Below are 17,310 nucleotides of genomic sequence, written 5' to 3' on the forward strand. Positions count from 1 at the left end.
CAGATCTCTCTCTCTTTATTCTGACATTTAACTAATTCAAAAGATATTTCAATATTTATCTAAAACAAAAGTTTACTCTAAATTGATGTTGTACAGTAAACATGTTTTATGTTTTCTCCCTAAAGTGTATGTAAATATCTGGTTACAAATGTGAATATCCTGCTGTGTACTGAAATCCCTCTTGTTTTGCATAGAAATATACTGAACAACATACAAAGCATAATATATAAAATAACATTTACCTGAGTTTTTTCTTTGAAAGAAGCCTCTAATGTCCATTCTTATATTTCAGTACATAACTGAAACCGATTTAGTCGGGGAGGGTAAGAACTGAAAATATGAAATAAACACACGTAAGCTAAGACTCTCTAAAAAAATAGCATTTGTTCGGCTTTTCATTTCACCAGTTGTTGATTCACTCGAAGAGCAAGTAACGTAATAATTGGTCAAGTGATCAGTTTGATATCAATCTTTCGTGATGCACCGTCATATTTACATTATTTGTACGGTACGAATGATTTGCTTTGGTACCTGGTCAAACTTAAGCTCTCCTTAGTATGGCTGGCTCCGTTTCTCCAACAGCGCACTCACAGGCAGCAGCTGCCCCGCCCTCTCGCTCAGTCACTTAGTGCCTGAGCTCGGATCATACCAATATCAGGGGGGATTCACGCACAGTCGTAAATTCCCACAGTGTGCACTATCTGCTTCGAATATTGTGTGTACTTTTTGTTTCATACAGTTGTCAGCCAGGCATCTAACTATGAAAAAATTACACTCCAAAAGACCCCGGGCTTCTGACAAAACAACCCGGGCTTAAGCCCAGTAAGCCACCCCCACGCTCCGCCCCTGATCATAACGCATTCACAGACGTGTTTCAGATGCTGATTAAATCCAACAACTTTTATATAGCCGGCCTTGCTGAGTAATGTGACATTTAATTCTTAATCCCCACATGTGTCTGAGGTTGTGTATGTGCGTGCATGCCGCTATGAAGACGAAACGTTAGAGCAGTGACAGACCATGCTTAATACTAAACCATCATGTACAATGTTGCTTTAGTTCCTGCTGAATACAGAGCGGACAGAGTGGACACTGATGAAGCAACAACCTGCCACAGTTGTTCAAAATGATACCACACCCCTTTTAGATTTTTAGGAAAGAGTCTGGCTCTGAGCATCAACGCTTTAAGATCCCAGCAGGCAAAATGTTTGTTCTACCATCTACCCACCCACTGCATGCTGGGTATGTTGACAATGTTCCAGGCAATCAAAACAGGGATAAATCCTGCTTTCATATTGGGCTTTCATTCTTCTCAAAGCTCACAAGAACCACCAGAAGTAATGCATTTTGGTAACAGGATACTGCAGTTCACTAACTCATTCTGTTGCTCACGAGCAGTCATTGAATCTCCAGTTGAACATTCTGTGACAGCGCTGAATGAAGTAATGCTGCTGGAGCAGCTTGGGAAGTCCGTTTGAATGATTTGACACTTTTTCCAGAGTCCTGTCACTGTAGGAATTTATTGTAACTGCTGTGAACTCCAGAACTTGACACACCTCATTGTGGATGAAACTCCAAGCTTTGCTAATCTTCTTTTTCAAACATAAAAGAACTAAAACATTAAGTTTCGAGTTCTGAAATAAAACACATTTTGAAATTATGCCTTATATACATGATGAAAGCTCCATTTTGATAAAAATGCCAGACGACAGAATGAAAGCTTAGTAATCAAACATTTGAGCAAAGTTCAGAACTATTTTTCAATCAAGACTAAATGTAGAGAAAAGACGGTCACCTAATGGTTATTCAGTGTTTGGTCTGTATCTGGTTTATAGAGATACAGTTTGGTGACTGCCATTTCCACTTTCTATTCCTGTTCCTTATTGCTATGAAATAAATTAAACCAGCAAGTCCTGTTAAACTGTCACTACAGCTTCTTTTAAACTAGTACCTACTAGCTCGACTTGACTTAGCTTTTCTTGGTTTTTAGGGTTTTCTATTGTACCTGTACCTGGTACTTTTTTAGTACCTGCTTGGCTGGAGTTTCGAGTGAGCTTTGTCGATCTGAAGATGTGACATCACCAGACTGCATGCTACTGATTGGCCTGTCAGTAGTGTCGCTTAATTAGTCCTTTTGGTAAGTAGACCTAGTGGAGACCTTTGGTAAAAACTCCAGAGAAGTTTTAAGCAATCAGTGCTATGGAGGACAAAACTAAGGCTGTCACTCAAGTGAAGCAGCAGAGAAAACAAATGAACAGGCTGATGCTATTTTTAAGCAAAAGCTATGGGGTGATGTCTGACAAACTGTGTTTAGTAGAATTTCAGAAAAAGTTACATTCCCTTGTTAAAGCCTGCTGTCTGTCATCATAGTGTCGGGTGCCATTGTTCAGTTAGTGATATTAGGTTTGTGTTGACAAAAAACAGTATAGCCAATGTTAAAGGTAAGGTTTATGAATCAGAAATGTCAGGATAGCAGTCATGTTAGGAAAGTGCTTCAATTACATAACATCAAATTAGTCAATTTTTTCTCCATAATCATGGATCCCTCCTTTCCTGTCTGGATTATTTTGTGCCAGTGCGATTCCTTTGCAGGATATGATGTAATACAAAGTGACACAGATCATCCCACCCACTCTCCTCCTCCAACATCCTCCAACCAACACAAACAAGCATGCACATAAGCACACATATGGACACTCCTCCCAGCAGGCCTGCACACTTTGAAATGCTTAGCGAGCTTTCTTGTGACAGATGGACTTTGTGTTTTGTACTGCTGAGTGTTTCTGTGTGATTATAAGAGCCATCCCCTCATTGCCATTCAATTTTTGTTGAGTGTTGGGGGCCAAACAAACAAAGGTAATTGATTACATTACAAATTTGACGTAATCGTCTCCTCATCAGCGCACCACACAAGCCTCTGCGTCTCCATGACGTTAGCATGTGCCTACACACTTACACTCAAACCCCAGGCTCTGCATATAAAAGGACATATGAACAACCTGCCTTTCACAACCTGTTCCTTCTTTTGTACTAAGCACAGCAGACTGCACCACAGCAAAAACTAACCTGGATGAGCCACAGTTACAGTTAAACAAAAAGTTAAGCTAAAATGAATAGCAGTATGTAGAAAACTCATCCTTTGATGCTTGTGAAACAATCTTTTTACAACAGTAATATAAAGTTATTCGTTTCTGTATGGGTTTGTTAGTCTCTCACATCACTGTGGAAGAAGTTTGGCCCAGTTTCTTAATGTTGCTTCAGTTCATTGTGCTTTGCGGGCATTCATTTATACACAACTCTCTTACGTTGCTACCACAGCAATTCAGTCCAACAGGGCTGTTGCAACCCCTGGATGCTTTTCTTTTGCATCAATTCTGTTGGAGATTTGCTGGAGTGATTGGGATCATGTCCTGTTGGGCAACATACTGGACTCCAGAATACTTTGGTATAAAGAGGAGTTCATGGTCCACTCAGTGACTCCAACGAGCTCAGGTGCTATGACTATAAAAAAAAGCAAACGTAAATGATCACATTTCCACTGCTGTGCTAACCAGTTTTAATGTGATGTTTGATTATAATACACAGCATTATGTTCACTGAAACCCAAACACAGCAAAACACAACAAATATCTCCACTTTGGTGTCATCTGTCCAAAGGACAACTGTTCAAAAAGACTTGCTGTTTGTTCAAATGCAACTTTGCAAACCTAGGTTGTGCTGCCATGTTCTTTTGAGGAAAGAAGCTTTCTGTTGGTGAACCTTGACATATGTAATACATAATATTTGAAGATGATCAGTCATTAATATTTACCTCAGTTTAAACCACTAAAATGGTGTGACCTTTAATAAGGACCACATTTTTTATTATATCATGATATATAAAACCTTAGAATTGAGAGGGGGTGGATGTTCTTTTTACCATGACTGTATACTTTTTGAAGAAGTCGATAGATGTTTTCCTAAAGAACACATCTGTAAAACCATATATAAATGCCATCAGCTCTAGTCTGTATTCTCTAGATCTCTCAAGAGATTATTGCAAAATCATTCTGGCAAACCAAATTATTATAACTGGTGATTATGTATCAAATTCTAATGAGGTGTACATGGAAATGGATTTTTTATTTAAGGTAAGGAAATCAGGAAGAAACTAGCGGTGATGTGGCAATAAATGACAATGCAGTTAAAAGCCATATAGTGAAGTAGACTAGAACTTGGAAAATCTACCAGTGATCAACTGTGAGCTTCAAGTGATGCATGAGAAGTAAATAAATTTATATGTGGACAAGACTTTAGAATTAACATCCATGGAGTTCTATATCTTAGCTGAGCATGTGACCAAATCAGATCAAAGTCTTTACTGCAGCATCCTGGGTTCAAGTCAGCACTGGATCATTTTGTGAGTGTGACTTTTCCAACACCTTCCTGTCTACTGCTCTAACAAATAAATGGCATTATTTTTATACCTGGACAGTATCTTTGATTTATAGTCTATGAGGAAACACTAACTAAACACAATAATGCTATTATTACTGGTGGAAGAGGCCACCTAACTGGCAATATCAACGGAATTGATATCAACTAATGATGGCAATTTCAAAGGCTGGTAGCATGTGAAACAGGTGTGAGAGATCTAACAGTGCCAACCCCAGTATTCCCATGTTTCCTGTAGAGGTGGGAATCACCATACAGCCCACGATACGATATTATCACAATACTTAACGCACGATACGATATTATTGCAATTTTTAAAAAATATTTTGCGATATTCAGATTCTGTACATAAAGGTAAACTTTATCAACGTTCATTTTATCTAATATCAAAGTCTCACACTCAGTCTTTCTCTCATTTCAGTCAGTTTTATTGTTGACAAACTGAACGGTTTGTATTACAGTCTAGTCCAACTTAACTGAATGCAACCATCTGGTACAATTATAGCTATTCTGAACTATGCAATTTGTGAAAACTATGCAGCCCCTTCAGCAACTGAAAAATTTGAAAGTAAATTAAAACAAAATATAATTTTACATTAAATAAAACAGTTTTAAACTTAATTCAAATAAAACATGTCTTAAATTAAAATAAGTAAACTGTCATGTTTATTGCTGCCAAAAAAAAAGTTAAACACATTTGGACAGTGAAGGAATGTCAGGATTCTTGCTCAGAAAAAGGATCAACATGCTCTGAAGTCAGAGCATGTTCCAGTCCACAAAAACTTTTTTTGTAACAAAATATCGACTTCTGCTGTCCCTGTATCGATACATTATTAGCAAACAAAATATCACGATACTACACAGTATCGATTTTTTCCCCCACCCCTAGTTTCCTGTTCCTCTCATAGCTTCTGAACTCCATGGTTCTGAATGCTTTCAGAAAAGCAGTTTTTAGCTCCCTCCATTCTGACAGAACTGCCTCCAAATAAGCTCTCACACTTGAAGGTTCATTTTGCCTCAGCGTGCAGTAATGGAAAAAGAGAAAATAGTCCCATTAAGTAGATAATTAGCTTCATGTTAGGAAAACCTGCAGTACACATGCTATTTATCATGGTTTACTGAGACATGGGAGGAGCAACAATGTGTTTTTAAACGGATCTGCAAAAGCATTTGAGACTCGGGAGATGAGGCAAATCAGTAGAAGAACACACAGCACTGACACAATAAAGGTCCAGACTCTCTCAGGCCAGCACAACACTAGTTCATAACTCACATAACTCTACAGATGTGTGGATTTTGCTTGTTGGTGGCGCCATGCCAAGGGGAGAATATACTTCCAATAGCATAAATATGCTTATTACAGTCCAGGAGAGATCTTCTTATAGCCTAAAAGCCTTTTGACAAATGGTGACCCAAAGGAAAGAGTCATGGAAAGTCAAAATCAGAAAGTGACTTTTTCTCAGGTGAGCAAGTAAAATGCTGCACATTCTGCAGGTACAGTATCAGTTTTTCAGCAGCCCTGATAATAACCTTGGTGTAACTAGAAAATCGTAATGGGAAGCTAGAGACATGACAAAGAGAAAGGTGGAAAACCCAAAGAAGAAAAAGTTGTATGTGAGCCTGGACAGTTACCAAGGATGAAAGGACTTTTATCGATTGGCTATGCAGAAAGATCAAGCTGGAAAGGATGTGCAGCAGGTCAGAGCGATAAAGGACAGAGATGGAAATGTGCTAACGAGTGACTCAAGTTTATTGAGAAGATGGAAGGAGCACTTTCAGGACCTGATGAGTGAAGAAAATGAAAGAGAACGAGGAGGATGGATTGAGCAAAGTTAGTGAAAGCGTAGAGAATTAGTAAGAAGAAAATGATGGCAGCTATGAAGAGGATCTGTGGAAGTAGACAACCCAGAATTAAATAGGTTTAATGACAAGCATACAAGTCCAAGATGTGAGTCAATGTGCCACAATCCAAATCAAGCCCTACACCTGAGTTAACATCAATGGCAATCTTACTCTGATTAATCAACACAGAGAAGAGGGAAAGAGAGCAAAAGAGCACAACCCTTTAAATGTTTAACTGAAGTGTGATTAAGACTATAACAAGTGATTTCTATGGTAAATTAAGAGTTGATAGAGAGAAAAACAGGCTAAAGTGAAACTGATATGGCAGATAAGACGATGGATAGACCACACTCCACACACACACTGCTTATCATGGAGTCAGATTGAATTAGATGAGAATAGATATGAGTCACAGAGGAAAATGACAGACAGAGGTTAATGCTACCATGTTGTGCACACTGATTCACACAGGCAAATAAACAACACACAAATACACACAGTCTAATGAGGTAGAGGTTATTGTTTGCGGTGCATGAGCAGAGAGGAGAAAGTTGACAACTGTAAACATGATTATCTCTAATGCAATGCACTCCACTCTGTAATCATATCTGTGTGTGTGTGTGTGTGTGTGTGTGTGCATGCGTGCGTGCATGTGTATGTGCTTCTCCCAAGGACTTTTAGTTTTTCTTTAATTTGATGGAAAATTACAAAACTGAAACCATGTCACACACAAAGAGACGACAAGAAAATCATTATCTGCACCATTGTTTGCTTCATATATATGTGTGTTTGTGCGAGCGTTTGTGTCATTTTGCATGCTTCCCCCAGTGTCTGCCAGAGCCTGACTGTGTACACTTGCTACTCTGTTAGTATGAGTATGGATGTTTGTGTGAAGTGGGATGAGAGGAGGAGGAGGGCGTAAGTGCCATTGATCTGAGCAATTACAGCACAAACGGAGCTCGGGAGAGAGGCTTGCTGCCGTAGGAATGCATAGAAACATTTCTGCTGTCAGCTTAGATGGGAGTTTTTTCGTGTCTCAGTGTACTGCTGGGAGCACAGAGAGAAACCATTCAACCCCACACACTAACATTTCTAAGGTTTATGTGCTAGGACATAATAAAAATGATCTGGTCTTTACTGGGTTTAAAAACATTTAATCACAGATAACAACCACAGATGTACAGCAACACATAACATACAGCGTGTCATTATTTATCTAAGCCAAAAATGCAAAAGTGTGCGAAAAACTAAATACACCCCATGACTCAACGGATGGTAGAACCACCTTTAGCTGCATTAACTAGAAGCAATGGTTTTATAAATGACTTTATGAGTCTCTCATTTGTTTCTCTAGTCTTACTGCATGGAAAAGCATGCAATCACACCTAAACATCTGTATTAAATAAAAACGGATTTAAAACAAAGCAAAATTATTATTATTTTAATTTAAATATACTTTAGATTTAATACACAGCCAGACAGAGAAACACATATTTTCTCACATATTAACACTGCTGTTTGTTAAATCAGATGTCAATTTTAAATGCACAACAACAAATACATGCACAACTGCTATATACTATACTGGTTATAAATGACACATTTCCTTTGTACGGGTTACTGTTTACTGAGCAACTCTGTCTAACTCCTGTTTTGTTTCCATACATCTGAGTAACAAAGGTGTCACTTGACCAAGTTTTTCTGATTCTGACAAAACATGGCACAGATGACGAGAGCATCACCAGGACTTCCTCCATGTAAGAAAAATGTCATCATCTTTTGCTAAAGCTGGAGGAAAAGAAGAGAGCTGGCTTAAGTCCAGATTTTAGACTTGTTTTTGCCACCTCATCAGACACATGCTGGGGATCAAGGCAAAAAACGATCAAGAGCTTGCTGGAGCAGGAGGGAGCAGTCGCAGAGGTTCTGTCCCTATATGGATTAAGATGGAGGTCTTAGAGGGAGCCAAGAACAAAACAATACACAAAATTCACGGTTTGGTTCGGTTCGATACTTTGGTGTCACAGTTCGATATTTTTTCGATACAAAAAAATGTTCATGCTTTTTTAATTTGTCATTTATTAAAATTATAAATATATATTTTAACTCAAAAGTACAGTTTTTAAATTTAATGTTGCTGAAACAACAAAGTAATAAAATAATAAATCTATCTGATCGAGAAATCACTCATCTTTGGAAAAGAGAGTTTATTACAGAGAAATGTCTCTTTCCAAAATAAAAGCTATACGCTTCTTCTGGGCTATATTCTCAGCAGCATATTAAACATATCAGGTCCCATAAGGAGAATCGTGTGCTAACGGCTGTCTAAATGACTCGGGTAAAGTTTGTAGCATGCGTGCTTGTTGTTTCTGTCTGCTTCCACTTGTCTTTGCACTAGGATGATGTCGGCGTAAATGTGCAGTCATATTCGTTGTGTTCCCACTAGAGCTGTCAGCGTTAATCTGAAATGATGTTAACGCCACAACACGGCAAATCTCCGTTAACGAGCTACCGCGGATCGCCCCGTGCGTGGGGCTGGACGGCATCAACACGTTAACGAGCAAACTGCGCTAATGCAGTAGTTCCCACCCATGTAATTGAGCATTGCGTGGCACATCCAACATACTGTTTTACTTTTGTCCATGACGCGCTTACCTTCAGGGTCATACTTCACACGAAGACCAAAATAGTTCCAAAGGCCAGATCTGAATGAGGGTGGGGGGAGGTTCAATTTGCCATGTTGCAACGAGCTTAGCTTCTGTCTTGCTAGCTTGTGCTGCGCTCAATGGATCTGCGCTCGACAGTGCAGCCTAGGAGTAGTCGAACGCAGATCCACTGAGCTCTCAACACAGACAGCATCGTCAGAAGAAAAAGTTGATAAATAAATAAAAAATTTTGTATTGTTCGATACATATGCGTACCGAACCGAAAGCACTGTATCGAATGGTTCAATATCGATACGAGTATCGTTGCACCCCTACTAGTTACCCGTGATTTTGGAGGTCGTCTGGGATAGCATCGATAGTACAACTTCGCATAATTAGACATTAATTAGACAATTAGACATATGCTATGTAGTAGCAGGGTGGTAAATAAATGCATATTATGCTGCACATATGTATGTCATGACTGTATTTTTTGTCTTGTTTTTAGTTTTACCCTTTTGAATGTCAGTAAACCTGTTGACAACGCTCATCGGTCTTCAGAGTGGTGATATAAGAAAGGTGTTAACGCCCCTGTATCAGACATGCACCCATAACGGCACATTGACAGTTTTTGAAACCTTTACTTTGAATTACTGCAATGTATGCTGCTCAGTCAGCTAGATACTTGTTGGACATGATGTCATTTCTGGTTTAGATTCAAATACTTTCCAGTGAAAAAAAAAAATCATTGAAATACAGAAACAACGCTCACTCATCTGGGCCCATCTACCCAAGGCCAAGAACCAACAACTAGCTACTTACAGTTTGTTAATGTAGAAATTCATACAGATCCTCTCAAATGGTAGAAGAAACATATCTTTCCAACTCTGAGCCACCTAGCAAAATATACATCTTTAGGTTTAGTCCACCTCCCAATCTAAAAGTAGGGGAGCTGGTAACCTGTCACACATTCTGCCTGAAGAGGAGAATGTTGATAGACTAGCTTTTGCTTATTAAAAATTTCCAAGTGCTTTTTTTTTAATTTTTTACGTAGAAAGGGATTATAAGAAACTGTAATGAATTGTTATGAAATCAATTTACAACTAAGGGTTCTACAACTTTACTCTCAGTATAAAATGTTCAACAAGGATTTGAGCTATCCTGCCAAAAACAAAGGAAATCAGATGCTTGAGATAAAGAATCGTTGATGTTCACAAAGCAGGAGATGGATATACAAAGCTATCACAGTGTTTCAAGTGTCAAGAACTGGAGTGAGAAGTACCATCAAGAAATTCAAAGACAGTACAGAATACGAAAAATTTCAAAAACTCTGAAAAGAACTAGTGAGAGATGTGTCTAGCAAAGCAAGAAAAGTTCCACTTCTGCAGAAGAGACACCTTTAAACCAGACTGAAGTATGGTAAGGACAACCTGGAGTAAGATTACGCATGAAGTGCGCGAGAAAGCCGGGAGAGGCAAACAACCCAAAGAAAACTGTCTCCACAGTGAAACACGGTGGTACGAGTAATAAAACATATGTTGATCTTGGTGAAAAACTACGTCCGGATGAAAGTGAAGGTTACTGAAGCCCTGACTTGGCTGACTCAAAAATCTGTGGAGTTAACTGAAGACCAAAGCTCAGGTCAGAAGACTATTTAACCAGGAAGATGTTAAAAGACTTGCTAAAGCAGAATGGACTGGAATTGCTCAGGAGATGTGTCAGACTTGTTCAATATTAGCATCAGTGTGGCTAATATTTGAATTTGAAGCCTGGCAGTTCTTGGTTTTGTTTGTTTCTATGTGCAAAGTAAAATGAAAATAGGATGTTTGGAAAAGCTGTGTAAAAAAGTCTGTTGCTCTTTTTACCAGCACTTTGGAAATACTTAAAAATGTTCACAGGCTGGCTAATAATTCTATCCTCGTCGTTACGTTGGCTACATTTACATCTCCCACAAACAGCGTCACTTTTAGCTAGATCGAGCAGAGAAGTTAAATAGACGGTCAGCTGAAGGAGACACAGAGACTCCAGCTGCATTCAGAAGCAAAAGCAGTAAACATTTTACTGGGAATTTTACTGTCACGTGTTCAAGCGCCATTGTTGCTTATCTATAGCAACAATGGCGCTCATTTATAGCTTTACAAGTGAACGGAAGTAAAAATAGAATGGTATTTCCCCCAAAATTGTGAACTGCAGTGAGCAACAAGAATTCCGATTTTTATCCCAGCGGAACTGATTACAGCACATACTCACATACAGTACATCGCCAGTGCTCACTGACAAAATAGCTCATCTCAACTTAATGAATCCACTGCTTCTGGCAATATTAAACAACAAGAGTTAATCTTCTTAAATTCAAGATGCTGTTTAGTTTTGAATCTAATCTTGTATAAAGTTTAACAAATCTACAGTGGGGCAAAAAAGTATTTAGTCAGCCACCGATTGTGCAAGTTCCCCCACCTAAAATGATGACAGAGGTCAGTAATTTGCACCAGAGGTACACTTCAACTGTGAGAGACAGAATGTGAAAAAAAAATCCATGAATCCACATGGTAGGATTTGTAAAGAATTTATTCGTAAATCAGGGTGGAAAATAAGTATTTGGTCAATAACAAAAATACAACTCAATACTTTGTAACATAACCTTTGTTGGCAATAACAGAGGTCAAACGTTTACTATAGGTCTTTACCAGGTTTGCACACACAGTAGCTGGTATTTTGGCCCATTCCTCCATGCAGATCTTCTCGAGAGCAGTGATGTTTTGGGGCTGTCGCCGAGCAACACGGACTTTCAACTCCCGCCACAGATTTTCTATGGGGTTGAGGTCTGGAGACTGGCTAGGCCACTCCAGGACTTTCAAATGCTTCTTACGGAGCCACTCCTTTGTTGCCTGGGCGGTGTGTTTTGGATCATTGTCATGTTGGAAGACCCAGCCTCGTTTCATCTTCAAAGTTCTCACTGATGGAAGGAGGTTTTGGCTCAAAATCTCACGATACATGGCCCCATTCATTCTGTCCTTAACACGGATCAGTCGTCGTGTCCCCTTGGCAGAAAAACAGCCCCATAGCATGATGTTTCCACCCCCATGCTTCACAGTAGGTATGGTGTTCTTGGGATGCAACTCAGTATTCTTCTTCCTCCAAACACGACGAGTTGAGTTTATACCAAAAAGTTCTACTTCGGTTTCATCTGACCACATGACATTCTCCCAATCCTCTGCTGTATCATCCATGTGCTCTCTGGCAAACTTCAGACGGGCCTGGACATGCACTGGCTTCAGCAGCGGAACACGTCTGGCACTGCGGGATTTGATTCCCTGCCGTTGTAGTGTGTTACTGATGGTGGCCTTTGTTACTGTGGTCCCAGCTCTCTGCAGGTCATTCACCAGGTCCCCCCGTGTGGTTCTGGGATCTTTGCTCACCGTTCTCATGATCATTTTGACCCCACGGGATGAGATCTTGCGTGGAGCCCCAGATCGAGGGAGATTATCAGTGGTCTTGTATGTCTTCCATTTTCTGATGATTGCTCCCACAGTTGATTTTTTCACACCAAGCTGCTTGCCTATTGTAGATTCACTCTTCCCAGTCTGGTGCAGGTCTACAATACTTTTCCTGGTGTCCTTCGAAAGCTCTTTGGTCTTGGCCATGGCGGAGTTTGGAGTCTGACTGTTTGAGGCTGTGGACAGGTGTCTTTTATACAGATGATGAGTTCAAACAGGTGCCATTCATACAGGTAACGAGTGGGGGACAGAAAAGCTTCTTACAGAAGACGTTACAGGTCTGTGAGAGCCAGAGATTTTCCTTGTTTGAGGTGACCAAATACTTATTTTCCACCCTGATTTACGAATAAATTCTTTACAAATCCTACCATGTGGATTCATGGATTTTTTTTTCACATTCTGTCTCTCACAGTTGGAGTGTACCTCTGGTGCAAATTACTGACCTCTGTCATCATTTTAGGTGGGGGAACTTGCACAATCGGTGGCTGACTAAATACTTTTTTGCCCCACTGTAATTAAGCTCCTTGCAAAGGTGTGCCACTGGGTTTGAGAAGAATAATGTGCAGTTGCTCCACATGAGAGAAAACGTTCCTCTAGATGGATATGTGCATGCACGTGTTGCCACATCAGCTGCATGCACAGAGATGCACGTGCACGTGTCGTCTCAGCGAGTGCGTGTCTCTGTGCCGCGTTTCTGCAGCGCGTGACGACTACACTCAACCCCTCGCAATTGAACTGATGATTGTATCTGTGAAGGAGGAGGGAAAAAGCGCAGAGAGAAAAGAAAAACAAAGAAGAAGCAGGAGACAGCGAGCGCTCCGGGGGGACGACAGAGAACTAAACAGATGATAAAGGCGCGACAGAGAGACAGAAGTGGGGAAGTGAAGCATAAGGAGTGCATTGTGAATGCCCCATTAGCGCAAAAAAGCACGAATAATCCCTATTAAGGTAATTAGAGTTTTAGGAGACAAAGTGTAATTAAACAGAAACAGGCTAGAAAATATGTAGTGCCTATATATAGAAGGTCCGTATGAATCCAATATGACCGAGGAGGGTCTTTGCATCCCCAAAATGCAGGACGGAGTGCATTTACATGTGTGCATTAGACGAGGGCTGTGTGTTTACAATGAGATCAAGAGAATGCTTGGCAGGACGTTAGCCTTGTAAAGCCACAGGATTCTACATGAAAAACACTCACACACTCCACGCCACAGGGAAAACACACAAATGTTTGGATGTCCTGCTCCATCTCTCCACCCACCCACACATGCACACACAGACACACACACACACACACACACACACACTGACAAGCCCACAGAGAAAATAAACATAAGGCATGAGAGAGTTTGATGCACACCGAGGAAGAGACTCACACACAAATACATACTGATGCTGGCAGCATTCGCTCTGAAGGAGAGCAGAGAGGATTTCTACATGGAAGAGGTTTGTGTTCTTTGCGTGCTTGTGTGTGTCGAAAGGTAAAAGGAAGGATGTAGGCGGTGTGTTTTTTTTTCTCAGGTATTAAAAGGGTAAAGCATAGTGGAAGACAAAGAGAGCCAATAACAACAATTGAGATATAATTGAAAATAACAGTCCTAAAACTAGCAGTTATTTTCATTATGATGGAACCCCATTAGGTTCAGCTCAGAAAAAAGATATGTGCAGCAATTTCATAAACCAGTGCTCTTCAAAAAACAAAAACTGCACTCTATGTGTCAGCTGAGTTGAGCTCTGCTCAGTCATTGCAAAAACAGGATAGCAACCACATTGCAAACTGAAAAAAAATCCTTAGTTGCTTTGTATTTACATTGCATGTTTTTATTGCATTTAATGACCAACTGCAAGTAGTTGAGGTGACCACATGACCAAGAGGTCGAGAGTGCAACAACCTCAACTTTCGATCGTAAGGTGACCGCCTGGGTCATCTGGTGGGAGGTAACCTGTCTCCATAGAAATGCTCAATCACCCTCACACAGACTGCCTGAGAGAGACTGATAGCAAATAAATGCCATCTGTAGTGTAAACGCAAACAGGCAGCCAAGATGTTGATATCAATGTGAGTCAATCTGGGATGATGAACACAACTCATCTGCAACATGTTTTTTTGCAATAAGGGACATGACACAACTGTTTTCCAACAGGTTGCATTCTAGTTAACTTGTTTAACTGTTTAAAATCTAAAATGTTTTGCCTGTTCTCTCAGTGTATGCAGTTAATGACAATGACTGTTTAATGTGAATGTCTATATATGTAGTATATGTTGTCATATTATCACAAACTGTCTGACCCCATCTTACTGCTGTTTTATGGTCTTCATGACTAACCAAAATGAAGATGCCATTGCTCTAATTTCCTCTGATTTGGTTCCCGTTTTCACAATAATAGTTTCAAAGGCAACAAGTTACAATAATTTTGGTCGTATCAACTGCTGCTTTTCCTGTTGCGACTGTGACATTGTGCTGCAGTACTGTATGTACTATATGTATATGTTGTACAACAAATCAATATAATGACATAAAGACATGATTTTTCTAGTTACGACATTCACAAGTAAGATATGCCTAGTCAGCTGGATGACCAGCTAAATGACAGGTGAGACCCTACTGTCGGGTCAATTATTGGATGAAAAAAAACACAAATGACAGGAAAGATTTTACAAACTTATCAACTGTGTGTAAATGTCCTAAAATGTTGTAGCATAACTACCTTTAACCCCTGGTCAGCAGAACCAAGAAAGAATCTGATGGGGTGAACCTGCAGCCAAGTGGATAGGGCATAGCATATATTGCCAGAGGAGTGGACAATGTTGCATGACATTCGCCTACTCACTCTTCCACATTTCTTGCCTCTCTCTCAACTGTCGCTGAACACAAAAAGGCAGTAATGCCCAAAACCTGAGTTCCTTAGTCTCTAGCCCATCACAGTTGATGCACACTAGGCTTGGGTACTACAGAAGTAAGCACCACTTAACATCCGCTTGCTCTAATAAAAGCTTTTCAGAAACCTCCCACACTGACACTTGCAAGTGAGACACCTTTAAATTACTCTCACCTGGTTCGGTGCAGTTCTTCTCAGGCTCAGAGTACAGCTTGGAGTGGTTGTCTTCCTGTAGAAGGTGACGACTTTCCCATCTTGCCTCCTCCACAACCATGGAGCTGGAAACATGATATCCTAAGTGAAAGAAAAAAAGACCGAAAGGAGACAAACAGATATTGGAATGTTAAGGAAGGTTTCATGAAAAACAGACTCACTACAAACCAACTATCAGACAAATTATTAGTGGCACTTCCAACCCAAGGGACAAAGTTAAGTGAAATAAGTGAATGCATGATTATGCATTCAGCAAAAGTGGTTTTATATAACAAAACATTTTCAGACATACTTTCTCTATATTTTGTCTGCTTTTAAAAAAATATATATTAAAAAATAACCAGCCCATACACAAACAGAATAATGGCTGTAATGCACAAGCTCTTAGTTCCACAGTCAATTGACATTTCTGAATAACTTCCCTCTCCCCACAGAACAAAAGGCAGATGAGACATGCATCTTGTGTAACCATGTTCCTGCGGGAGCATTAAGCGTGGCGGCACACTGAGTGCCGCAAGGCCAATCATTCCAGCTCTGTCATCTGGGTTACAGTAACCTCAAGCGCTCCACCTCTGACCCATCTCCCCTCCCACCATGCAACAGACCCAACTTAGGTGCACAGCACACTGGGTTTCTATAAATAGCACTGTGTTCAACTATATTTATCAAAATGCAAAAAAACCAAATGTTTTGCAGCCATGTTGCAGGAAAGGATGAAGCAGAGAAAGGCAATGATATGGAATAGCAGGCTTTACAGCTGAAGTAAAATGGCAGTTCTTTGGTGGATCTGGGCGTTTAGGAATATGTTTAGCTAACCAAAAATGTAGTTTTCTATTCAGCAAAGCCAGCGTCACCTGAATTCCTACAAAATCAAAAGCAATACGTAGATTTTGTGAAATTATGTAAAACTGACATAAAAACAGAACGCAATGATTTTTCTAATCTCTTGAACCCAAATTTTACATAGAAAACATATCAAACGTGTAAGCTGAGACGTTCATATTTCATGAAAAATATTAACTCATTTCGAATTTGAGTGCAGAAACATTTGAAAAAAAGTTGGGACAGGGTAACAAAAGCAAGAGGCACTAAAATGAAACATTTTAACTTACTAGGTTCACTGGTAACAGATCAATAACATGAAGGTATTTTGTGTTTTCATGTTTCATATAATATCTACCTTGGAGGTAAATATTATGTAAACATAAATCACCATGAATCCACCAGAGAAGTAGAGATAAGACAATCTCCAGGGTTCATATACCTTTTTCAGGGTCAAATTCAAGCTTTTTAAGCACTTTCAAGGTCCATTTTCAAGCTTTTCCAGCATATTACCAAAAAAGAATGCATATTTCGCTTCACATCTATCTAAAATCTATTTATTTAATCTATCATCTGTGATATTATTATGTACAATTATAATGTATTGTTCATCTCCCTTAGATAAACAAGCAGCCTTAAAGTATGAAATATTCATATACAAAAACACATTTAAAGCTTTCACTTGAGGGAAGTAACTTGCATTACTGCTACTGCTACGAAGTTTACAGGGTGAACGAAAATGCTCTGTTCCACCTGGGTACTGTGGGAATAGTGCATGCTGACCTCAAACCTGGAAACATAATTGTTGTGAACAGCCATGAGTCTCCAGTCAAAGTCAAACTTGCATGTCCCGTTCTGCAGTGATTCCTGGTGACCGTGTGGGGACGTTATTGTGCACCTGAGGTTATGCTTGGCACTCCATATGATGAAGCAATTGACATGTGGTCTCTGGGGGTGGTAGCTGTGGAGCTTGCTACAGG

The 17,310-nt window shown here is 39.8% G+C and overlaps 1 protein-coding gene across 1 annotated transcript in view; it reads right to left on the minus strand.

The window, feature by feature from the left end:
* Positions 1–17,310, minus strand: part of LOC146374496 (sodium/potassium/calcium exchanger 3-like) — a 148,234-nt gene that overhangs the window by 80,480 nt on the left and 50,444 nt on the right. Inside the window, exon 2 of the mRNA XM_084948386.1 lies at positions 15,470–15,589. Coding sequence (XP_084804512.1) covers positions 15,470–15,589 — 120 coding nt within the window. The remainder of the gene's footprint in view (positions 1–15,469; positions 15,590–17,310) is intronic.

The sequence above is a fragment of the Perissodus microlepis genome, chromosome 13, assembly GCF_051167445.1.
Source record: "Perissodus microlepis isolate ML-2025 ecotype Zambia chromosome 13, ASM5116744v1, whole genome shotgun sequence".
Taxonomy (NCBI): Eukaryota; Metazoa; Chordata; class Actinopteri; order Cichliformes; family Cichlidae; genus Perissodus; species Perissodus microlepis.